Below are 27,337 nucleotides of genomic sequence, written 5' to 3'. Positions count from 1 at the left end.
TTATACAGGAATTCAGTAAGGTGTCAGGATATAAAGTCAATGCACAGAAATCAGTCGCATTTCTTTACACTAACAACGAGACAGAGAGATTGAGGAGTCAGTCCCATTTACAATCGCACCCAAAACCATAAGATACCTAGGAATAAATCTAACCAAAGTGGCAAAGAATCTATACTCAGAAAACTATAAAGTACTCATGAAAGAAATTGAGGAAGACACAAAGAAATGGAAAAATATTCCATGCTCATGGATTGGAAGAACAAATATTGTGAAAATGTCTATTCTACCTAAAGCAATCTACACACTTAATGCAATCCCTATCAAAATCCCATCCATTTTTTTTAAAGAAATAGAACAAATAATCCTAAAATTTATATGGAACAGAAAAGACCTCGAATAGCCAAAGGAACATTGAAAAAGAAAGCCAAAGTCGGTGGCATCACAATTCCAGACTTCAAGCTCTATTACAAAGCTGTCATCATCAAGACAGTATGGTACTGGCACAAAAACAGACATATAGACCAATGGAACAGAATAGAGAGCCCAGAAATAGACCCTCAACTCTATGGTCAACTAATCTTCGACAAAGCAGGAAAGAATATCCAATGGAAAAAAGACAGCCTCTTCAACAAATGGTGCTGGGAAAATTGGACAGCCACATGCAGAAAAAGGAAATTGGACCATTTCCTTACACCACACACGAAAATAGACTCAAAATGGATGAAGGACCTCAATGTGAGAAAGGAATCTATCAAAATCCTTGAGGAGAATGCAGGCAGCAGCCTCTTTGACCTCAACCGCAGCAACTTCTTCCTAGGAACATCGCCAAAGGCAACAGAAGCAAGGGCAAAAATGAACTATTGGGATTTCATCAAGATCAAAAGCTTTTGCACAGCAAAGGAAATAGTTAACAAAACCAAAAGACAACTGACAGAATGGGAGAAGATATTTGCAAACGACATATCAGATAAAGGGCTCGTATCCAAAATCTATAAAGAGCTTAGCAAACTCAATACCCAAAGAACAAATAATCCAGTCAAGAAATGGGCAGAGGACATGAACAGACATTTCTGCAAAGAAGACATCCAGATGGCCAACAGACACATGAAAAAATGCTCCACATCACTCGGCATCAGGGAAATACAAATCAAAACCACAATGAGATACCACCTCACACCAGTCAGAATGGCTAAAATTAACAAGTCAAGAAATGACAGATGCTGGCAAGGATGCGGAGAGAGGGGAACCCTCCTACACTGCTGGTGGGAATGCAAGCTGGTGCAACCACTCTGGAAAACAGTGTGGAGGTTCCTCAAAAAACTGAAAATAGAGCTACCCTACGACCCAACAATTGCACTACTGGGTATATATCCTAAAGATACAAACGTGGTGCTCCGAAGGGGCACGTGCACCCAAATGTTTATAGCAGCAATGTCCACAATAGCCAAACTGTGGAAAGAGCCTAGATGTCCATCAACAGATGAATGGATAAAGAAGGTGTGGTATATATACACAATGGAATACTATGCAGCCATCAAAAGACATGAAATCTTGCCATTTGCGACGACGTGGATGGAACTAGAGGGTATCATGCTTAGCGAAATAAGTCAATCGGAGAAAGACAACTATCAGATGATCTCTTTGATATGAGGAAGTGGAGATGCAAGGCGGGGGGGAGTTGGGGGGAGGTAGGAAAAGAAAAAATGAAAAGATGGGATTGGGAGGGAGACAAACCATAAAAGACTCAATCTCAAGAAACAGACTGAGGGTTGCGGGGGGGAGGGGGGACGGGAGAGGGTGGTGGAGGGAAATGGACATTGGGGAGGGTATGTGCTATGATGAGTGCTGTGAAATGTGTAAACCTAGCGATTCACAGACCTGTACCCCTGGGGATAAAAATACAAAAAAAAAAAAAAAAAAAGAATCTGCCTTCAGTTCAGGTCATGATCTTAGGTTCCTGGGATCAAGCCCCATATCAGGCTCCCTGCGTAGCAGGGAGCCTGCTCTCTCTCTTCCTCTGTCCCTCTCCCTGACTTGGGCACATGCTCTCTCTCTCTAATAAGTAAACAAAATATTTTAAAAATAATAACCATGATAATATCTAATTTATAAAGAGTTTAAAAAAGAAAACTATAATAATGGAAAGTAATAACACATAAGTCATAAGGTAGATGACTAGGTTTAAAGTGTTCTTGAATCCTTATACTGTTCAGAACAGGAGTTAAAACATCATCTAAAGTAACCATAAAAAGGAAAGAAATATACAGCCAGTAATCTGCTAGACATTAGCCTTAGCAATATTTTTATGGATATGTCTCCTCAGGCAAGGGAAACAAATACAAAAATAAACTATTAGAACTACACCAACATAAAATGTTTTTGTACAACAAAGGAAACCATGAACAAAACAAAAAGGCAATCTAATGAATGAGAGAAGATATGTACAGATGAGGTATCCAGTAAGGAGTTAATGTCCAAAATATATAAAGAACTTACACAACTCAGCACCAAAAAACCCACAAAAAACAAATAATCAAATTAAAATTGGGCAGAGGACCTGAAAAGACATTTTTCCAAGGAAGACATACAGATGGCCAGTAGACACATGAAAAGATGCTCAACATCACTAATCATCAGGGAACTACAAATCAAAACACAATGACGTTATCACCTCAGGTCAGTCAGAAATGGCTAGTATTCAAAAAGACAAGAAATAACAAGTGATGGTGAGGATGTGGAGAAAAAGGAACTCTCGTGCACTGCTGGCAGGAATGTAAACTGGTGCACTACTGTGGAAGACAGTATGGAGGTTCCTCAAAAAATTAAGATAGAAATGCTACATGATCCAGTAATTCCACTACTGGGTATTTACCCAAAGAAAACAAAAACACTAATTCAAAAAGACATATGCACCCCTATGTTTAAGTGTTATTTACCTCAGCCTAGATATGGAAGCCATCTAAGCATCCATCAAGAAATGAATGGTTAAAGAATCTGTGGTACATATCTATAATAGATTATTACTCAGCCACAAAAAAGAAAGAGATCCTGCCATTTATGACAATATGAAAAGACCTAGAATGTATTATGCTAAGTGAAATAAGTCAGACAGAGAAAGATAAATACCTTATGATTTTACTCACACGTAGAATCTAAAAATGCAACCAACCAACCAACCAACCAACCAACAAAAATCAGAAACAGACTCAAAAACAACAGAAAAAAACTGGTCATTGCCAGAGGGGAGGAGTGGGGGGAAATGGGCAAAATAGGAAAAGAGGATAAAGAGGTACAGTTATAAAAATAAATAAGTCACAGAGAAGAAAAGTAGACCATGGGGGTATAGTCAATAATATAATTAACATTCTACAGTGACAGACGGTAAATATACTTTTATCATGATGAGCACTGCATAATGTATAGAACTATCGAATCACTATGTTGTACACTTGAAACTATCAGAACACTATATGTCAACTATACTTTAGTAAAAATTTTTTTAAAGTAGAGAAATAGAGTATGTACATTTTCAGAGAAAAGAATAAATGAAGTTTTAAAACAATCTCTAGTAATCAAAAAAATGCAAGAAATAACCGACGCGTGGAAAAATATTATAACACAACACAAAATGGTAGAAAAAATTCAAGTTTATCAATCGTACAATAAATGTAAATAAACTACATTCATCAGTTAAAAAAGACACAGCCAGATTTGATTTTTTATATTGCTCAGGTAGGGAATTCACAAAAGAAATGTCTACAACAGAGATACAGAAAGACTGAAAGTAAAAATTAAAAAGAAAAGAAATACCAGGAAAATACCTACCCATAAAAAAATACCTACTTTAACATTAGACAGAAAAGACTTAAAAAAAAAAAATTAGTGATAGTAGAGGGCATAAGATAATAAACAAGTCAGTTTACAAGAAAGATTTAATAATTCTCAACACACAAGCAATTGATAAAACAGCCTCAAAAATTACAAGTCAAAAATTGCCAGACATACAGGAAGAAACTAGTATATGATTATATATTATTTCCAAAGCATGAAAACCAATATATCTTTATCAATAATTAAAAAGTTGAGCTTAAAAATATCCAATAAATATAAAGAATATTTCAAAAATACAATTACCAGGCTTGCTATGCTATAAAGAGCTCTGCTACTACAAACTAGAAGATATTCTTTCTTCTCAAGAACACAATGAACATTCATAAAAATTGATCATATATTAGCCTATTAAGGATAGCGCAAGAAATTTCAAAAACCACTATTACAAAGACCATATTTTCAGGCTACAAAGCTATTAGGTTTGAAACCAGTAACAAAAATATTAAATCCCAATTTATTTGAAAATTAAAAGTATGTTCCACATATGTGGGAAAATATATCTGCAAAATACATGCCTACAAAATAGCAGAATAAGAATTCCTACATATTAATAAGAAAAAGACAATAATTCAATAGTAAAATGGCCCAAAAAACTTGTCCTAGCACTTCACACGAGAATATGTCTGGCCAGTGAGCAGGCATATTAATAAAGCATGAGGCCATTAGCAATCAGGGAAATGGGAATTAGTAACACAAAGAGATACCATTTTATACTCACTAGATTGTCATATACTGACAATGCCAAGATCTGGACAAGACTAAGGTGCAGGAAAAGGGTTAACTCAACAGGCCTGAGTTGCTCATACTCTGCAGACTCCCAAGAAAGGTCAGTCTTCAGGACTGGCCCTTGGCCAGTTCCTAGGAGATCAGCTCTGAGGTTTCTGACTAATGAGAGTATGCCTGAATCTTTGGGCCATGTTGAACTAGTTTGATCAGTTTATGCCAATAATGTGACTTATGAGGAAGCCTATCTCTGCTCCATGGGGCTGGAGTCTAAGTGGTCAAGGTCAGTCACACAGGAGCTTCATGCTGACATGATTGACCTCCAGTAAAAAGCCCGAACACCAACGCTCAGACAAACTTCCCTGGTTGGCAACATTTACGCCTTTTCTTCAAACATTACTGCTGGGAGAATAAGGTGCATTCGGGACATGTAGAAGCCTGGAGCTGATTTCTCCTGAAAGACACCCATGTGTCTTTCCACTTTGCAGATTTTAATCTGTATCCTTTCAACTGTAAAAACCATAACGGTGAGCTTAACAGCTTTGTCTGAGTTCTATAACTTCCCTAGTGAATCAAGCCTGAGCGTAATCTTAGAGACCCTAACCCAAGCAGAGATCAGTGAGAACTCTACAATCTCTCGTGGATGTTAAACTGGTTGAACCCATGTGAAAATAATTTAGCATTAGCTTAAGTTCAGCATTTGCATATTCTGCAACTCAGCAATTTTCCTTTTAGGTACACACCCCAGAAAAATTTTTGTTCATATGATGCAGGACATACATACAAGAAGGGCAACACTGTTCAAAAAAAGCAAATAAATTATAAACAATTAAGATGTCCATTAATAAGAACTAGATAAATTCACACCATGGACTATTAAAGAGCAGTAAAAATGAATAAACTACAGCTGTATGCATCATAAATTAGTATCAAAAATTTGACACTGCATGGGAAAAAAGAGGAATCCACAAAAAGAAAAATACATTATATTACAATATCATGAGAATCAAAAACAAGCAAGCCAAACAATAAAGTACTTAGCCATGTATTTATTACTCTTTCAATAAAGGATAAGAGAAAGAAAACCACACATTATCTTTTTTTCTTTTTTAAGATTTTATTTATTTACTTGACAGGCAGAGATCACAAGTACACAGAGAGGCAGGCAGAGAAGGAGGAAAGCAGGCTCCCTGCTAAGCAGAGAGCCCCATGTGGGGCTCGATCCCAGGACGCTGGGATCGTGACCTGAACCAAAGGCAGAGGCTTTAACCCACTGAGCCACCCAGGTGCCCCAAACCATACATTTTCTTTCAGTATTACCTCTTGGGGGAGTAGGACAAAGAGATAAAAGATAGATGCAAGTTATCTGTAATGCTCTAGTTTGGGGGTGAGAGCTAGTCTTCAAATGACCACAATAATCGCCATCTCCTCTTATTCACCCCTTTTTTGTGAATTCCTCTTTTTTTTTTTTTGTGGTTCCCTCCCAAAGTGTACCAGAGCTGGTCTGTATGACCAGTAGGATAGGAGAGAAGTGATAGTATATCACTTCTAAAATTAAGTTGTGAAAGATACTGCAACTTCTGTCTTGGCGGCTGTTACTCTGTTTTTCAAATTATTAGCTCTGAGGGGTGCCTGGGTGGCTCAGTCATTAAGCATCTGCCTTCAGCTCGGGTCATGATCTCAGGGTCCTGGGATGGAGCCCCACATCAGGCTCTCTGCTCAGCAGGAAGCCTGCTTCTCCCTCTCCCTCTCCCACTCCCCCTGCTTGTGTTCCCTCTCTCACTGTGTCCCTCTCTGTCAGATAAATAAATTAAAAATCTTAAAAAAAAAAAAAGTATTAGCTCTGGGGGAAGCCAGCTGCCATATAGCAAGAGCAGTCCTACAGAGAAGCCCACAGCTGAAAAACTGAGGCCTCAAGAGAACAGCTAGTAAAGAACAGAGGCCACTCATGCTTGGAAGCAGATCCTCCAGACCAGCCATGCTTTCCTATTACTGGAGTCCCATCAAACATCTTCATCAAAACCTCACCAGAGACCCACAACTTCCCAGTTAAGCCACTGCAGATTCCTGACCCCAGAAACTCTGGGAGATAATAAATGTCTGTTGTCTTAATCTGCTAAGTTTTGGAATAATTTATTACACAACAATAAACAATACAACTTGGAAAGGTATTCATGGATATTTACTTATTACTTTTATTTCATGTAAAAAACACGTAAGTTACATGCATTACTTTGATTTATCAAATGTATCTCAAAGGGGGGAAATGAAATTGCAAATGTCTCCATACATTAATTATAATAGCAGATTCTTTAACAAATGATTCTTTTGATAGCCTGTAAATGGGTATTCAAGAGGAAGAAAAGAAAAACTCTGGGGCAAAGTCAATTTTCAGTTTTCCTAAACTATAAAAGAGTAAATAAAAACCAAAATTTAAACACAGCAAAAATTTACAATCTGAAGGATCTTTTAAAAACAATCTACAACAACTCTCTTATTTTACAGAAAACAAAACAGGTTCAGAAACATTGTTAGTTGTCTAAAGTAGATCTTATTTTTCCAAACTTCTTTTACGAGAATATGGTGGGCATAAAGGACACTACATTAAACATTTCCCTAACATCTCTAGAGGTAGAGAACTGTTCAAATAAATGGAAGCTACATTCTCAATAAAAAACAAATTTAAATCCCAAAGATTTTGGTATTTTCTTGAAAACCTACTGTTTCCCAAAGAGTGTACAGCCCACGGCAAAAAAATGACAAGGTAGAAATCTAGCAGAAGAATGAACACAAAATTTCAAAGTGTTTATCTCTTGGTATGAAGCAGAGGGGTAGAATAGAGGGAAAAGTTAGAGTGCCAAGTTATCAGTAAGGCTCCAATGCCAGGGGTAAGTAGCAAGGTCATGACAATCCATTATATTTTTATGCTTTTCTTTCTCCCAGTAACACTGTGAAGTATTAAACAGTAACACTGTCTTGCATATATATATATATATATATATATATATATATATTCTACTTAAAAGGAGAAAAGATTAATTGTAACTGCCCTTCCTATAATTTGTTTTTTTAACAAGAATTACCATGATCTGAATATGAAAATACAGAGCTTTTAAAAATAAGGGATTTTTAAAAATGGCCTTGATGACAAGGGAAAAAAATGAGATCTCTGGTTCAAATAGTTTTTCTGCATTAAAGCAAACTGGTCAGGCACAACAGCTCTTAGCAAAGGCTAGCAAATATATACTTGGTATTATAAATCCCAAGTTCTAAAATGAATGTTAGCTCAAATGTGAAAAGTAAAGAGTACTACAAACAAGTATTTGTTCCATGAAAAAGCTAATATTAAAATAATTCTCGTCATAAATTTTAAAGATTTTACTTATTTATTTGAGAGAGGGAGAAAGAGAGGGGTGAATGGCAGAGGGAGAAGCAGACTCCCTGCTGAGGAGGGAGCCCAACATGAGACTCAATCCAGGATTCCAGGATCATGACCGGTACCAAAGGCAGATGCTTAACCAACTGAGCCACCCAGAAGCCCCTCCACTCATAAACTGTACTGCACCATTTCAGAGAAACAACTTATAAAATATTATGAAGATTTTCCTTTTAGCAATGTTAAAAACCAGAAATATTAAAAAACCACATGGTTGGGGCGCCTTGGTGGCTCAAATGATCTCCAGGTCCTGGGATTGAGCCTGGCTTCAGGCTCCCAGCTCAGCAGGGATTCTGCTTCTCCCTCTCCCTCTGCCTTTCCCCATGCTTGTGCTCTCTCTGTCTCTATCTCTCAAGTGAATAAAATCTTTAAAAAACAACAACAACAACACGTTTTTCCACGACTCAAGTATTCTGTGTATTATATAACAGTATAAGCACAGGCTCTCAATCATACACTTACATTTTACATTTTGAAAGAACAAAGTTGGAAGACTCACATTACCTGACTTTAAGACTTACTATATAACTAGAGTAATCAAAACCATTGGTAAAAGGACAGGCACAGAGATCACTAGAACAGAACACATTATTCAGAAACAGACCACACCTATGTGGTCAACTGATTTTCTACAAATGGGAAAAGACAACCCAAACCAAGAATGAGTACTAGTGTATAGGACAAATGAACTAGTTCCTTCAACAAATAAATGGCTCATCTTTAAAGAACAAACTAGTGTATTAAATAATATAAGGACTCTAGTAACAAAATGCCTGTGGACTTTATCTGGATCCCTGTGGAATAAGGCAACTCAAAAAAGGTATCTTTTCATAAACTATAATGTTAATTTGTTATTAGGTGAAGTTAAAGAATTATTTTGTTTGATGTGATGATAGCATTGTGGTTATAATGTCAGAGATACAGTTCCAAGAATTTATTAGGTGGAATATAAAGTCTAAGATTTACTGTGAAATATGACTGAATAAAAAGGAAGAGGATGACTAAAACAACAAAAAACCATTGTGAAATACACCCAAGAATTCTGCTTTCCTTAACAAAGGGCTGTCCTAGTAGGAGACTACCACAGCCTTATCTGACCTAGGGGAAAGGCAATTAGACGAGTGGAGCATCTCTAGCCTTCTGGTCTCAGTTAAGGGGAGAGAGAAGAAATGGCTAAGAAACTCTTCTGAACGTCACAACCCAGAACTCCGACTCACTAAACAAAATGGAGATTTCATCATAAGATTATAGAACATTCACCCTCCCCATAACTTACAGCCACATCAACAGGGCTCCAGTATAGGAACAATGGATTTTAACCAGAGGGCTCCAAGATACACACACTAACTAACAAGGAATTTCTAGGGAGACCCAAGACAACAGGGGACACAAAAACAAGGACATAGAGGAAAAAAGCCTCCAACACAGAAAGCTACAGCAAACAATAAACATAGTCTAATTCTTCACAAGATAAACTTAAAACCTTACATTAAAGGCCTATTTACCTCACTTTCTATTACCGCTGTAATAGATGTATTAACATGATATGTCATGTTAAGCTTTCAACAAAAATTTCAAGGCATGCTAAAAAGCAAGAAAAGCATGGGCTGGAGAGACTAAGCAAGCTTCAAAACCAGACTCAAATATAACATTTTGGAGTTAGCAAAATGGGAATTTAAAATAACTATAAATCATATGCTAAGGGCTGTAATGGAAAAAGTAGGTATCACGCTACAACAGATGGCTATTGTAAGCAGAGCAATGAAAACTAAGAAAAAAATCAAAGGGAAATGCTATAAAACAAAATAACATAACAGAAATGAAAAAGAAACAGTGAACTTAAATATATGTCAATAGAAACTTCCCAAACAAAAATGCAAAAGTAAAAAAGAATTTATTTATTTATTTATTTATTTATTTATTTATTTACTTTAGAGAAAGACTGTGCGCTCAAGCAGTGGAGGAGGAGCAGAGGGAGAGAGAGAGAGAATCTTAAGCAGGCTCCACGCCCAGCTCAGAGCCAAATGTGGGGCTTGATCTCACAACCCTGACCTCATCACCTGAGCCAAAATCAAGAGTCTGATGCATAATCAAATGAGCCACCCAGGCACCACAGTAAAAAGAATTTTGAGAGAGAAACAGAATACCCAAGAATTGTGGGACAATTACAAAAGATAATAAGATGCACATAAGGGGAATACCAGAAGGAGAAGAAAGAGAGAAACAGGAAAGATATTTGAAACAGTAACAGCTAAAAGTTTTCCAAAATTAATCAAAGACAGCAAACCACAGATCCAAAAGTTCACCGGCAATCAAGTAGTATATTGCCAAAAATCTCCACCTAAGTATATTATATTCAAACTGCAAAAAAAAAAAAAAAAACAAGGTGAAAAATATTGGAAGAGGAAAAAATTCCTCACCTATAGGTACAAGGAAAGAATTATGTCAAACTTCTCTTCAGAAACCATATAAGAAGCAAGAGGAGGGTAGAGTGAAATATTTAAATGTCGAAAGAAACAAATTGCCAATCCAGAATCCTGTATTAATGAAATTATCCTTCAAAAGTGAAAGAGATTAAGGGAATAAAAAGATAAGCTACAGACTGAGAAGAAAATTTATAAAATATGTATCTGTATCTGATAATGAACTTATTTCCAAGATATAAAAAGAATGTTAAAACTCAACAATAAGGAAACAAGCCACCCAGGGTGCCTGAGTGGCTCAATCATTGGGCATCTGCCTTCAGCTTGGGTCATGGTCCTGGGGTCCAGGGACTGAGCCCCACATAGGGCTTCCTGCTCAGTGGGAACCCTGCTTCTCCCTCTCCCACTCCCCCTGCTTGTATGCCCTCTCTCACTGTCACTCTCTTTCTCTGTCAAATAAATAAATAAAATCTTGAAAAAAAAAAAAGAAGAAGAAAAGAAAACAAGCTGCCCAATTTGAAAATGAGCAACAGATGTGAACAGACACATCACCAAAGAAGATAAATTGCAAGTAAGCATAGGAAAAATGCACACATCATGTCATTAGGGAACTACAAATTAAAACACGAGACACTACTACAGACCTATCAGAGGGACTAAAAAGCAAAACACTGACAACAACAAATACCTGCAAAGATGTGGAGCTACAAGAACTCTCCCTCATTTCTAGTGGGAATGCAACATGACATAGCCCTTTTGGAAGACAATTTGAAAATTTCTTACAAAGCTAAACAATCTTGGGGCACCTGGATGGCTCAGTCTTTAGGCATCTGCCTTCAGCTCAGGTCATGATCTCGGGGTCCTGGGATCAAGCTCTGCGTTGGGCTCCCTGCTCAGCAGGAAGCCTGCTTCTCCCCCTCCTACTCCCCCTGCCTGTGCTCCCTCTCTCTTGATCTCTCTCTCTCTCTCTCTCTCTCTGGCAAATAAATAAATAAATAAATGAAAATCTTTAAAAAAAAAGAAAAAAAAAAGCTGAACAATCTTAACATACAATGCAGCAACCATGTTCCTTGGTATTTACTCCAAATTGAAAACTTAGGTTCACACAAAAACCTGCACATGAATGTGTATAGCCACTTTATTCGTAACTGCCAAAAGCTAGAAGCAACTAAGATGTTTCTCATTTAGTGAATCAATAAATAAATTGTGGTCCCTCCAGACGAGGAAATATTATTCAATGATAAAGAGAAATGAACCTCAGTCCTACCTGACATCTGGGAAGAGGGGAGGATGAAAAGGTGAAGCATGGGGGATTTTCAGGGCAGTGAAACGACTCTATGTAAATAAATTCTGTATATGACAGTGGATACAGAACATTGTATGTTTGTGAAAACCCATGCAACTATACAATACACAGAATGAGCCCTAACGGAAACTATGAACTTTGATTAACGATAATAGATCAATACTGGTTCATCAGTTATAACAAACATAGGGCACTAATGCAAGATGTTAATAAGAGGGAAAACTATCTTTACCATTCTGCCCAATTTTTCCATAAACCTAAAACACAGATCTAAAAAATAGTCTATTAATTTTAAAAAATAATTATCACGATAAAATGGTCAAAATGCTATTACTTCATTCCATTAAAAAAAAAAGATATATATGTATTTATATGTACCTACACAGAGAAAAAGAATGAAAGTATATTTCTGTGTCCAGAACTGTGGGTCATTAAAATTTTTTTCCTTTGTGCTTTTCTAAAGTTTCCATAATGAACACAATGATACATAATGCTTTTTGAAAAGGTAAGTTAAATAACTTTTTAAACTATTCATAAAATTAAATACTCACTCTGCATAGATTTGTGGCTACGAGCACTGAAAAATCTAAGCTACCTACCTTCAGGCATAATGTTTTGGGTCATCCGTGATCCAGCAGCAGGGGCAATAGTGTTACAATGAATGTTGTTTTTCTGGCCTTCAATTGCAAGGGTATTTGAAAGGCCCAGAAGACCCAGCTTTGCAGCACCATAATTGGCCTGGCCGAAGTTGCCATATATTCCTGAAGCTGATGCAGTCATGATAATCCTAAAAGGAAGATCAATCTCTCAAAATCTCTTTTCCATGTTTTGATAACACAGCAACTCTAAGCTTTTTATTTTCTTTTTCTGTACTATTACACCCATCAAAAGAAATTCTGTATACTGTCATTAGGTTCCTACAGTCATGATTCATATATGCAAAATAATGTTAATAATAGAAGTAATCTCTCAAAATTCAACTGTAAGATTTAACTGTTTTAAAAAGAATCCCTGATCAAGACCAAATGAATTCAAGTATAAGGATCTATATTCATTAGCTACTGAAAACAGCAATAAATACCTATAAACAAAAAATAAAGTGAAAATGTGTAAGTTAAGGTTATGGTAAGAAACATTAGAAAAATCAGTTCTAATGCTTTAGTTTTCATTACTTTGCCCCTCTCTTTCTGGATAATATTAAATGCCTCATATTAAAACAATGCCACTTCCAAAATGTGAGCCCATCTCACCCTATTTAGTAGACCAAGTAAAATAATTTGGATCATTTATTTTCAGAAACTGAGAATCAGGAGAAGCTAGAACTGTCCAACGGGAACAGGTATCACAAACAATTTCCTCTAGTAAACCTGTGTGAAATCCAGGTTAACAGGAAGGAGCCAGCCAGAGTTCACGGAGCCACCTCGTGGCTCTGCCACGTTCCTAGTCACTCACACAGACACAGACACAGTCCTACGGCTCCCAAACAGTTTCTAAAGACCAACTCATGTCGGCCCAGTACCAGCGAGCTAAACACAGTGCTCATCTCTCCTCAGCTGGTCAGTGGACACAGTATCACTACACTTTGGTTAGAGAATGAAGTACAGTTGAATCCTCGCCATTTGTATACTGCTAGACTATCAAAATGAAAAGTGGGAGGTGAAAAGAAATATAAAGTTGGCCAGCTCAGCTAATCATTGACCAAATGACACCAATTTAATGAGAGGGTACATGCCAAGAGTACATTATAAGCCTGCTCATGTCTGAAGAGATCTTCCTCAATGCCAAAGCACTTACCTTTCCCTGTTCACAAGGACCCATGCACTGCATCCCCGACCCCCACCCCCGAGAGTCACACACAACTCTACCTTCCAAACTTCTGTTTCTTCATATGCTCCCAAGCTGCCCGGGTCACTTGGAACGAGCCTCGCAAATGGACTCTGTGGATTATATCTAAAACAGTAAATTATTTTTATTAGATACTTGGTCAAAAATTAGATAGGCATGTCTCAGAATCAACATAAGCAATGATTTTATTTATACAAAGATGTTTATTTTATACCAGCATTCAAGATCAACTACTGTCATATTGCTCCCTAAGTAAGCATTTTTGCTTGTGTCCCAAGTATGTAACCAATCAACAGTTCATACCCATTCTCCCTACAATTTACGATAAAATTACTATAATCCCTATACACATCTAAATACAATGCTATCTTTAATTTATGCTCACTTCCTATAAAAATCCACTAATACAAACATCCAAGAACTTTACACATATAACTGGGACCAACACAAACATTAGTTAAAGTGTAATGTGTACAACTGTTGAATTGCAATGCTGTGCACATGGAAATAATAAAACATTGTATGTCAACTATACTCCAATAATGAAAATTTTAACAAAACAAATAAATTTTTTAAAAAGCATAAGCGCAACCTACACAATTCACTGTCCAGAAATGTTTGCCAATTGCTATTTCCCTATACCCATATTTTTACCAGGGTAAATTGCAAATGAGTTGGGGCAGAAAGGATCAGAAAATGGAGGGAGAGAGGGAGAGGTCAGTGGGGAGAGAGAGAGGCCCATCTGTTCTTAGAGATGTCAATCTAATGAACAGACAACTTGGGGAATGATTCAGATAGACAACTCTAGATTTAATTTTACTCTTCTAATTATCAAGTTTTGGGTTTTTTTTTTTTAACATTTTATTTATTTGTCAGAGAGAGAACACAAGAAGGGGGAACAGTAGGCACAGGGAGAAGCAGGCTCCCCGCTGAGCAGGGAGCCTGAGGTGGGACTCGGTCCCAGGACCCTGAGATCATGACTCGAGCCGAAGGCAGATGCTTACCCAACTGAGCCACCCAGGTGTCCCTAATTATCAAGTTTTTAACCACTTTTAAAACTTTGATACTATTTTATTTATTTTTGTTTCAGCCTGAAACCTCAACAAATGTTTCCATGGGTATATTAGAAGAAATAGTGCATAAACAATGAATTCTGTTACGCTGAAAAGAAATAAAGAAAAAAAAAGAGAATAATGTAAAAGTGTTAAAAGGAACTTAAAAAAAGAAAAAGAAAAAAAAGGGAAGGGTCACCAAGGGGTTAGGAGTGGCGAGCTTAGGATGAACGGAGAGGAGGAAAAGGCCCACCGGCGCCCCGCCCAGAGCAGAAAAGAAATCAACAACGTAAGCCCCTTTGGCCAACAAATCCTATCTTTCTCAGCTTCTTCTTTACCCAGTGGTTAAATCGGAAAGAGGAAATTAAAGGCCCTTCTTTGCTTAATTCTCAATCACAATGATACTTTGCCTCTTCCCAAAGAACGGTGGCAATGCACCCCAGAAGCACGCTTCAACAACAGTGATATAATTTACCTTAGTTCGCATGCCTCCTGCGCTTCCAGCCCCCAGTTTGTTTTAGTTCTGATGGCCAACGAAAAGTCAAGGCACAAAGGGCACCTGGATGGATCAGTCAGGTAAGCGTCTGCCTTTGGCTCAGATCATGATGCCAGGGTCCTGGGACCAAGCCCAGCATCGGGCTCCCCACTCAGCGGGGAGTCTGCTTCTCCCTCTCCCTTTGCCCCTCCCCCCCAATTGCGCTCTCTTTCTCTCAAATAAATAAAATCTTAAAAAAAAGAAGAAAAGAAAGGTATGAAGAGCAAACAGAAAAAGAAAGTGATTTGTTATTTAAACCCAATTTTCCAATGTGGCATTCCTAATGGGATTTTCCCCTACTCACTAGAAGCTTCAAAATTACATCTAGGTTCTCAGATCTTGCACATTTTCAGGGCCCCAGACTCCCTTCCATACCCTGCTCTTGTTCTTGTTCTTGAAATAAGATTCACACCAGTAGCTAAGCATGTGGAAGACAAGTTAATACAGCCGGAAAATGCTAACAATTTCTTAAGAAGAAGAAAAGGAAAAACGAATTGAAAGACACAAAATCTTTCTGCCAAATGACTTAAAAAGTTTTCATTTATCAAATGTTCAAAAGAAAATAGGTTACTTCCAACTGTTGTGGTCATTTTCAGTTGTAAAGCTTATTCATCACGTTCATCATCTACATTAGCAAAAGTAAAAGTAGGTAGGAGCAGGTTTTTCCTTAAATGTATAAATGTCTCAAATATTAAAACACTAAATGGATAGGTATGCTCCACAGAGACAAGTGTTACAAACAACTTACCCCAGTCTTCATCACTTATTCTACCAAAAGAATTGTCCCTCAGAATTCTAAAAACAATGATATTACATAGGTTAGGGGGGAGGAAGAGTATCCACTTTTTAATAAAACCAAAAACTTCGCATGCACATTATTCTCAAAATGAAAAAAGAAATACTCACCCAGCATTGTTGACCACAATATCTACAATATAAAAAAATCCAAGTCACAAACATAAAAACAAGTGTATTAATTTGCATTGGCTTACAGCTCGTATTTCTTTCAAAATTGGGCTTTTTCTCCCCACATGGAAAAGTAAATAATAATAGTAGCAGAAGAGTGCTATCAAAACAGAATTTTATACCTATAGAAAAACAAAACAAAACAAAAAACAAAGAAAAAACTTGATTCACAAGTATCTCACCATGTCAGAGCTTTCCTCTCAAACTTTCATATGTATATGTTTCCACCTCCACATTCTGCCAAAATTCTATCAGCTTATAGAATCAATTGTTGCCCAACTCTTAGGTTCTTAACATTCAATGGTAACCACAAGTCATACTCATTTAACCTCAGGATTCACTCAGAACGGTAAAAGTTTAAAAGATTTTTCTTTGCCACTCAAGAGTAGAAATTCCAAAAAGGAAACAATTAGAGTTAGAAACTGATGGCCTATCTTAATACATAATTGCATTCTCATTATTAAAAAAAAAAAAAAAGGAATCATTTTTTAAGGCCCAACCATCATCTTGGGGCTGTTCTCACCCTGTTAACTTCACATCTTTGTGGCCTCTATCCCTCTGTCAAATTGTACGTCAACAAATCCCTTAAGCTCAACCCAACATAACAAGAAAAACAAATCTACTAGACCAAAAAAAAGAAAAAAAGAAAAAAAGGCAGAGAGAGCACATCTGAATTACAAAAATTAATGTTTTCTAGAATGTAAAGATGCTGGGCTTTTCCACAGTTTCCACATTGAGGGAATGTTTCCCTGAAGTAATTCAATAACCTTTTACTAAAAATAAAAAAAACTTAAAAAAAAAAAAATCTTTTACTAAGAATGTGTGGAACTAAACCAGGAAGATTATCTAGAGAGGGACAAACTCAATGACGCATTTGAAACCCTTCTCAAAAATAAAGATTTTTATTACGTATACTTCATCTTAGTTAATTCACAAAGCATTGAATCCTTATGATCCAAATCATAATTATCTAAAAGATTCCACAGGGTCCTCTAGTGCCAAAATGTTTATTTTATAAACACATTTGGGGTAGAATTCAGTTTTCACAAATAAGAAACTGAGAAAATGCTCATAATTTTTTAAGAGTTTTTAAATCCAAAAAACTATGAAACAAACTCAACACATTTTTGCATAAAAAAATGCCACCTGCAGCCTACTGGGAAATAAGGTAGGGTGTGTAAAATAATTTGTAAAAGCAATTGAAAAACTTAGCTATATAATTAACTATAGATTAATAAATAAAACCTTGGTTATAAAGAGAAGGAATTTTTTATAAACGAAAGAAAAATCAAAAAATTTGATGAAGAAGGTAGAAGCTGCTCTGTTAGTACATTAACACAAAGAAACATCACCTATTCTTCCAAAAGCTTCTAGTGCTGCCCTCACAATCTTCTCTCCCGCTTCCACTGAATCTGGAGGAAAGGAAAATGAGCACAAAACATCAGTACTATCCCTCTCAAATAACTCCTAAATTCTGGATCAGAGCACATGACAGACACCATTCACTTAACAGAATTCATTTCCCCAAAAACAAATATATATTTTAGGCACATAACAAATTAAAATACAGATGATCTAAAGTTACAAAGGAAATGCAGCCCCTAAAACAATTATTTAACCCACCAAAAAGAAAAAAAAAATGGAGAGGGGAATAAAAAAATTGTTGACCAATACTATCTAAAACAACACTGTCTCATACAACTTTCTGTGAGGATGGAAATGTCTTATTTCTGTAGTAATACTGTAGCCACTATCCGCATGTGGCTACTGAGCCCTTGAAATATGGCTAGTATGACAGACAAAGTGAGTATTTAATTGTTTAATTTGTATTTAAGTTTCAATAGTCACAGAGGCACTCCCTCTACAAGATGCAAATCAGAATTGAGAAGGGAGGCCGGGGGTACACGTTTAATTTGAAAAAGCAGGCTCAAAGCTCAATAACTACATACGGAAACAAACCTACCATTTGTACATTACTAAGTACAAAAAGCAAAGCTCAACAAAATAGAGTGGCTTTCTTCTTTTCTGCTCATCAGCCTAGGGAGAGAGCTCACGTCCCCAGAGTTGTGTGTCAAATGGCCAAGTATCAACATCCCACTGTCTCTCTCTATATTCTCTGCAATCCCTGTGGAGGAGCCAGGAAATATATTCCCTTCCCTGAGATCCACAGAGATCTGCCAAAAGAGGCACCCAGCTCAAGAAGGGAGAAGTAGGAGAAGCCTGCATATGCAGGCAAACCATGGGAGCAGAGTACGGATGAGAGACCTCTGAGCGGTGAGAACCTGACAAGGCCATCCACAGTTTTCTTCACATGCATGTGCCCAGCCCTTGCCATGGTTATGCAAGCCTCTAATTCTTTGTGTGAAAACCCTTCACGCTTGGAAATCTGCAGGGCCTTGTTTTCCTACCTGCATCTTGACTGATTGATATTGGTTGTATACCAATACTGCGGGAAGAGGCAAGGGAGAGAGTCTGGAATTTTTCTCATTATAAAATAGATTTTTTTAAACTCCAGAATTAAAAAAAAAAAAAAAAAGTTGAAAACATTTTTGTAGATCCTCAGTGAGAAAAGAAGACACTAAAATATCTGTCTCATTATTCCATAGAACACTCAAAACAAGTCATATCCTATTTCCCTTCCTTTAAAATTTCAAAATCAAGAGACTGGCAATCTAATTTTACCTCTGGCTAATAAAAACAATCTAATTTAAAGAAAAGCCAATAAGCACTCGCTTTTTAAAGTAAATCTGTTCGAGAAGGTTCCTTACAGATACTATTAGAGTCAATACATCAAATGCTGTTTTCCTGGTGGCTTTAATGCCTAACTTTGACTCTTAACGTTTTTATAAAGGAAAGAAAGTCACATATAGCAATGATTACTTGTGCAAAATGGAACTTAGTGTTTGGATACCAGAAAGGAGGCATTTTTCTTCCTATGCTATATTGCTACACGAATTTTTCTAAAACAATTCTTAAAAGAAGAATGTAATGTCATTCTGTAGAAATAACCTAAAACCTTTTAGCTAAAACGGGTCTTTCAAAACAAAAGCATAGAGACACCTGGGTGGCTCAGTTGGTTAAGCAGCTGCCTTCGCCTCAGGTCATGATCCCAGCGTCCCGGGATCGAGTCCCACATCGGGACCCTTGCTCGGCGGGGAGCCTGCTTCTCCCTCTGCCCAGCACTCTGTCTGCCTGTGCTCCCCTCGCTCTCTCTCTCTAACAAATAAATAAATTTAAAAAAAAAAACAAAAAAAAAACACAAAAGCATATTCCTATCCACATCATTAATAATTCATGTGCTTATTAATAAAAATGTTAAATAAACAACATGCTGAAAGTTAAGACTCGTGAAATAATCTACATCACAGGTTTTTAAAAGCCTCATATATTATATAAAATAGATAGCAAAACAGATGTGGCTGACTCGGAGAAAATCTAATCTCATAATCACACTGGAATGATGAGACATTTGCTCAATGATTATTCATGTGAGCAACAGCATGAATTGAAGGAAAAGGCAAAAAACAGCATAGCGCTTTCAAATATCATACCATAGTTGGCCACGGCTTTTCCACCTTTACTTCTTATTTCTTCAACAACCTTATCAGCAGCGGCTAAGGAGCCTTTACTCAATCCCTTCATGTCCCCTCCTAAGTCATTCACTGCAATGCAAAAACAAACAAGAACTCATTTTTAAACCTCAAAATATGAACTGGAAATAAAATGCCACTTTGAGTGTATCTCTTCTGTCACCTCCTCCATTCCTTCTCACTCTACCCCTGTCTTCTGTAACATGCCAAGAGATAACATACTTTCAACCATGCTTCTTTGTTTCTAGGAGAGAGATAAAGCAGCAAAAATATTTAAACACAGGTTCAGCTCATGAGATTTTAAACTTAGCAATGCTTTTCCTTTTTTGAAAAGAAAAAGAACATGATTCAACCCACTTTGAGCAAAAAAGAATACTCATAAAACATACTGTATCAGGGTCTACCATGAAAGAAGTAAACATTTGTTAAAAGAGATCAGAAACATATACAGAAGTCATAGGTGTTCAGCCTCTAATTGGTATCATGACTCCAGTTTGGTGTTTAACAACTGACCATACTCACCGCATAAGATCTCACTGTATCCAACTGTACAAACACTGATCAAGCATTTACTATTTGTAAGGAAACTGTACTACTGGGGCGCCTGGGTGGCTCGGTGGGTTAAGCCTCTGCCTTCACCTCAGGTCATGATCTCAGGGTCCTGGGATCGAGCCCCGCATCGGGCTCTCTGCTCAGCGGGGAGCCTGCTTCCTCCTCTCTCTCTCTCTGCTTGCCTCTCTGCCTACTTGTGATCTCTGTCTGTCAAATAAATAAATAAAATCTTAAAAAAAAAAAAAAGGAAACTGTACTACAGAGGGACACTAAAATGTAGGAGGATGGCACTGGTCCTTAAAGGCTTTCTCATCTACTGAACATTGAGTATGGATTGGCTAGAGTAATACAAAATTTGCAACAAGCACATAAAGACCAACAGAACTAAATAATGGGGACAAATAAAGTTAGTGTACGTCACAATTTAAGGTAAAATTTACAAAATAACATGCTAAAACCACTAAGAAGATCCACAGATCAATTCCAAATAACTTGAAAAAAAAAACAATTAAATAAAAACGTTTCAGATAAATAATTTACATTGCAAAATGAACATTTTTTTTTAAGATTTTATTTATTTACTTGACAGAGATCACAAGTAAGCAGAGAGGCAGGCAGAGAGAGAGGAAGAAGCAGGCTCCCCGCTGAGCAGGGAGCCCGATGGGGCTGGATCCCAGGACCCTGTGAACATGGTCTGAGCCAAAGGCAGAGGCTTAACCCACTGACCCACCCACGCACCTGCAAAATGAACATTTTGTAATAACATAATTACATAAGTTTAGAGGAACAACAATAAAAAATTAATCAATAGGGGCACCTGGGTGGCTCAGTGGGTTGGGCCTCTGCCTTCGGCTCAGGTCATGATCTCAGGGTCCTAGGATCAAGCCCCACATTGGGCTCTATGCTCAGCGGGGAGCCTGCTTCCCCCTCTCTCTCTCTGCCTGCCTCACTGACTACTTGTGATCTCTGTCAAATAAATAAATAAAATCTTAAAAAAAGAAAAAAAAGGACTTAAAAAAATTAATCAATAAATGGCAGGGTAATATACTAAAATTTAAAGCCTTTTAATATTACCAAACTGATGGTTGCCACATCTGGGGTAAAAAACAAGATTTTTTTTTTCTTTTAAAGAATGTCTCTCTCTTTTTTTAATTCAGGTGTTGGATGGATGGGTTTGGGTGGTTAAAGATAAGGGAATGAGGCAGGGAAAAAGCCAATGCCAAACCATACTGAAAATCAGGTAAGTCAAATGTGTTTTCACATAACTATTTTAAGGAAAAGGGTTTTTCAGAAGGTGGACTGGAATATATTTTTCTACCAATGTAGAAAAATATAGTGCAAATAAAAACTGGTATGAAGACACAAAGTAATGGAAAGAGGCTTACATTATTGCTCAATAGATGAAAAAAGATTCTCAACACTAAACTCCTCTTAATTGTTCATTTCTATGCAATTACTCAAATGACAGGAAACAACCAGTAAAAAATAGCAGGAGTTTAAGACTCACAGCTAACAGTCTTGTAAGAGCCTTTTTAACTAAGTAAGGCAAAGTTCAAAAGCAAATTGGCAAACGGGATATTTGGAAAGAATTACTCCATTGTGCAATGGAACACTACCCTCAAGTGGAAATTGTTCAAAGTGCAACCAAACAGGTAAGCACTGAAGCTTGTGTAAGTAATTGCCTGAGATCAGAGCCATACAGCTAAACAGCATCAAAACAGACTTATTCAAGACAAGGCTCCACATCAGAGTGTACTCAGTGAACACTGACCCCATTCATCATGCCACTGTCACCAGACCTAAATCTCAAGGTGAAAGCCTGGGAGAGCAACAATGGGAAAAGATCATTTTGCAATTACATGCAAAGAGAAACCTACCCGTACTATGTGACACTGTTACCATTAAACGGATGGCTAAAATTCTAAGGAATAATAATAATAAATAGAATTTTAAAATACCATTTGTACCTCATACTGGTATATGTATACTTGACATTTTCAAAGTACCACTGGGTACACTGCAGCCTCTGATCTCCACAGGGCTTTTGAAATGTTGGCAGAACAGCTGTTCCTGGTTTTACAGATGTGGAAAGTAGGGAAGGGTTAGGGAACGTGCCAGAGGAGCCAAGGCAGTAGGAAATGGCAAAATCCAGACTAGAACCTACACCTACCACAAAGCCACTCTGTTCCTCTAACACTGGAAGCAAGTTTCTTTTATCCAAAAAAGAACACAATTTTTTCCACTAAACCAAAAGGGAACAACACAGAGTTGCCATACTGTTTCCACTGTTAGGCTGAAAGATACACTCACTCTCCTTCATCAGAAAGCTTCTCCAGAGCGGCCATCAGTGTTTCTAAATATGTGAAGGGCCACAAATTGCAGTGGTAGTTTAGAAAGCAGGGTCTTAAATTAGGCTCCTGTACCTGATTTTCTTTCTCTGAACAACAAGATGGCATCAAAGGTATCCTTACTGAGAGAAAAAATGGAAAATGAGAAACTGATCTTCCAGAGTTCAGTCGTTGGACCGCTTCTCCTGCTCATCTGTACTCACCACCCAGGTGAGGTAATTCAGTCTCCTGGCTTCAGATACCATCTATAAACCGAGAATATTCAGATTTATGTAGTTGCAACCTGTCCCCCAACTACAGAGTCTTGTAGGCCACTGTCTACTGAGTATCTCCTTCTGAAAGTCCAGCAGGAACATCTCCTCCCTCCCCATCGGACCCTCCTGTGGACTTTCCCTATCTCAGTAAATGGTCTCTCAATCTTCCTCCTTCCCCAGCAACCCACATCGGCAAATCAGCAAACCTGGCCCTATCTACCTTCAAAATATACCTAGAATTTAACCTCTTTGCCCCACCTCCACCCCTACGACCTATTTAAATCACCACTATCTCTTCTGTGGATTATTGCAGTAACTTGATAGGACTCTCTGCTTTCTTTTCTCTCTCTAATGGAAAAATCATTAAGATGCCCAAGAAGAGTTAATGGTATGAAAGCCCCAGTGACCTCATCATCCTTCTCCACCTGCATTCTTGCTCCCCCGCAGTTATTCTCTACACAGCAATCAGAACCATCCATTTAGAGCTTAAATCAGGTCAGGCTGTTTCTCTATTTACACTCACCAATAGCTCCCCATCTCCAACAGGGTAAAAGCTGGTCCAGGCTCAAAGCTAAAGGATCTCCTGCAATCTGGCTCTCCGCAACCTCTCTGTTCTCATCTCCCGGTTTTGTCCCCTTTGATGACCTTGCACCAGCTGCACTGGCCCTCTGCCTGACCCTGAACACAAGTGAGCCTACTCCTGCCTCAAGACTGATGCACTCACTAGCTGGGCCCCTGTCACAGGCTCCTGGGCCCCACATCTCAATGGTACAATCCCTCCCTGCCCCCAGGTCCCTCCTCAGAGTTCTCTTCCAGGCCATTCACTCAGATTCTTTCTCCACAGAACTCTTTGTTAGCTGACAGAGTTTTACATATGTATCTACTGTGTTTCCCCAAAGCTCCCCCCCCCCAACTAGAATGTAAACTCTGTGAAAACAGGAACCCCATCTATTCTATTCCCCACTCTATTCCTTCGGCTCCCATGACAAGCACCCAACAAATAACTGTTGGATCAATAAAGGAGTTCATCTGATGATATCTACTAACTGTATAAAGAACTTTTAATTTTTCTATCATTTAAAAATTATAAGCAGCCCGGGGCTATTCTAAAGCTATCTTTAAAGGCTGCCTCCCATCACCTGGGTCTGTGAAAGTCCTAAGAAGCATCTGGAGAAGCTGTGGGCATTGTATATATAGCTCATTTATCATAAGCTGGAATCCACACGTGCCTTCTTGCAATCTTTCTCCGTGTGTCATATAACCTATTCACTTAATCAGCATGTATGTCCTTTTTTCCCATTTATTTATTTATTTATTCATCCATTTAATTTAAATTCCAGTTAGTTGGCATACAGAGCAATATTGGTTTCAGGAGAAGAGTCCATCACTTACACACAACACCCAGTGCCGATAACCACAAGTGCCCTCCTTAATACCTATCACCCCTCTAGCCCATCCCCCACCCACCTTCTTCCATCACCTCTCACTTTCTTCTCCATAGTTGAGAGTCTCTCATGATTTATTTCCCTCTCTTTCTCCCTCTCCTATGTTCATCCATTTGGTTTCTTAAATTCCACATGAATGAAATCACCTGTTATTTGTCCTTCTCTGATCAACTCAATTCACCGAGCACAGCACACTCTAGCTCCATCCATATCACTGCAAATGGCAAGATGTCATTCTTTTTGATGGCTGGGTAGTATTCCTGTGTGTGTGTGTGTATCTTTGTTATCCACTCATCACTCGATGGGCATGTGGGCTGTTTCCATAGTTTGGCTATTGTTGATAATGCTGCTCTAAACATCAGGGAGAATGTACTCCTTCGAATATGTATTTCTGTATTCCTTGGGTAAATACCTACTGGTGCAATTGCTGGATGGTAGGGTAGCTCTATTTGCAGCTTGGTGAGGAACTGCCATATCGTTCCCCAGAGTGGCTGCACCAGCTTCAGCGTGTATGTCTTAAGTGATCGCTAAGCAAAGCACTGAGTTTACACTGGAGAGAATACATCAGTGCCTAAGGCAGACCCTTTTCTTTAAGAATCTAAAATAGAAACACATTATATATAAGGAGGCAAGGATGCGCTTGCGTGAGCAAGACCTCAGGCTCACTTTGACATATCCAGGTCCTAAGCAAAGGGCCTCACACACAGCAGGCAGTCCCTACCACTGGCGCCATTCTTTTCCCTTTACAAAGGCCTTTAGTTTTCTTTGTTTTTGTTTTTTTAAGATTTGATTTATTTATCTGACAGAGAGAGAGACAGCAAGAGGGAACACAAGCAAGGGGAGTAGGAAAGGGAGAAGCAGGACCGCCACCAAGCAGGGAGCCCCACGTGGGGCTCAAGCCCAGGACCCCAGCACCACGACCAGAACTGTAGGCACAGCCCAACAGCTGAGCCACCCAGGCGCCCCAGGCATTTAGTTTTTGTTTGTTTGTTTGTTTGTTTTTTAATAAACATATAATGTATCATTAGCCCAGGGGTACAGGTCTGTGAATCACCAGGTTTACACACTTCACAGTACTCACCATAGCACACACCCTCCCCAATGTCCATAACCCCATCTCCCTCCCCCCGGCCACCCTCAGTTTATTTTGTGAGATTAAGAGTCTCTTATGGGGTCCATGTCACGGCAGGAAGCAGAGGAAGGAGACCTCTTATCAAGACTCAGCGAAGAGCTGGAAAAGTCATTTGAGAAGATGTTGGAGTCACTGGCCATTTTCCAAGAGCAGCTGAAAGTGACCAAATTGCAGGTAGGACCTGCGGAGAAGTGAATCCAAAGGGACGGGAAGAGAGACCGCGGGGGGAAGGGCCGGCTCCTGGCAAGCGGGAGAGCAATGGAGCACAAAATCAAGACTTTTAAAAGTCTGCTCCACTGAGGGACATCGCTCCAGAGGCTAAACCGGGGGGAAGCCCATGCGGGGTAAGCGTAACCCCAGGTCCCACGGGGTCACAGAAGGACCGGGGGCGTCTGAGTGTCTGAGAGCTCACAGGTATTAGAGCGGGGAAGCCGGTTACAGCGACAAAGCCGAGGAGTGAGCTCTCAACTCGGGGTTACCTTGAACCGGGCACAGGCTGGGTGAGCTCGGAGCGCAACCAGGGGCCAGGGAGATGGAGGGACTGAGCACTTTTCTCCAAGCACGCGGCTGGAGGCCAGGGAGGCAGAAGCGACCGAGCGCTTTTCTCCAGGAGCGACCAGAGGCAAGGGAGACGGGAGCGATTGGGTGCTTTTCTCTGAGGGCGCACTGAGGAGCAGGACCCCAAGCTCTCAGTTCCTCTGGAACGGCGATAGGGAGGCCGCCATCTTCATTCCCGTCCTCCAGAACTCTACGGAAAGCATTCAAGGAACAAAAGCTCCCGAAAGCAAACCCCAGCAGATTACTTAGCCTGGCCCCTGATAAGGGCAGGGCAATTCCGCCTCCAGCAAAGACACTTGAGAATCACTACAACAGGCCCCTCCCCCAGAAGATCAACAAAAAACCCAGCCAAGACCAACTTCACTTACCAAGGAGAACAGTGGAATTCCAGAGGAGGAGAAAGCAAACCTTATCTGGACAAAATGACAAGGTGGAAAAACTCACCACAAAAAAAAGAACAAGAGGCAGTACCGAAGGCTAGAGACCTAATCAATACGGACATCGGTAATATGACAGATCTAGAGTTCAGAATGACGATTCTCAAGGTTCTAGCTGGGCTCAAAAAAGGCATAGAAGATATTAGAGGAAACCCTCTCCGGAGAGATAAAAGCCCTTTCTGCAAAAATAAAAGAACTAAAATCTAACCAAGTTGAAATCGAAAAAGCTATTAATGAGGTGCAATAAAAAATGGAGGCTCTTACTACTAGGATAAATGAGGCAGAAAAAAAAATTAGTGACATAGAAGACCAAATGACAGAGAATAAAGAAGCTGAGCAAAAGAGAGACAAACAAATACTGGACCACCAGGAGAGAATTCGAGAGATAAGTGACACCATAAGACAACACAACATTAGAATAATTGGGATTCCAGAAGAAGAAGAAAGAGAGAGGGGAGCGGAAGGTATATTGGAGAGAATTATTGAAGAGAATTTCCCTAATATGGCAAAGGGAACAAACATCAAAATCCAGGAGATGCAAAGAACGCCCCTCAAAATCAATAAAAATAGGTCCACACCCCGTCACCTGAGAGTAAAATTTACAAGTCTTAGCGACAAAGAGAAAATCCTGAAAGCAGCCCGGGAAAAGAAGTCTGTAACATACAAGGGTAAAAACATTAGATTGGCAGCGGACCTATCCACAGACACCTGGCAGGCCAGAAAGAACTGGCATGATATATTCAGAGCACTAAACGAGAAAAACATGCAGCCAAGAATACTATATCCGGCTAGGCTATCATTGAAAATAGAAGGAGAGATCAAGAGCTTCCAGAACAAACAAAGC

General features: G+C 38.7%; 1 protein-coding gene across 1 annotated transcript in view; it reads right to left on the bottom strand.

The window, feature by feature from the left end:
* The window catches only part of HSD17B4 (hydroxysteroid 17-beta dehydrogenase 4), a 104,687-nt gene that overhangs the window by 64,180 nt on the left and 13,170 nt on the right, over positions 1–27,337 (bottom strand). The window contains exons 3-8 of the mRNA XM_080804999.1: positions 19,729–19,839; positions 17,530–17,589; positions 16,118–16,139; positions 15,960–16,006; positions 13,645–13,729; positions 12,379–12,566 (exon numbers count right to left, since the gene is read on the bottom strand). Coding sequence (XP_080661125.1) covers positions 12,379–12,566; positions 13,645–13,729; positions 15,960–16,006; positions 16,118–16,139; positions 17,530–17,589; positions 19,729–19,839 — 513 coding nt within the window. The remainder of the gene's footprint in view (positions 1–12,378; positions 12,567–13,644; positions 13,730–15,959; positions 16,007–16,117; positions 16,140–17,529; positions 17,590–19,728; positions 19,840–27,337) is intronic.

Source organism: Martes martes (genome assembly GCF_963455335.1).
Source record: "Martes martes genome assembly, chromosome: 5".
NCBI lineage: Eukaryota > Metazoa > Chordata > Mammalia > Carnivora > Mustelidae > Martes > Martes martes.
Note: the sequence above shows the minus strand (reverse complement) of the source record. Positions and strands in the feature narration are given on the sequence as shown.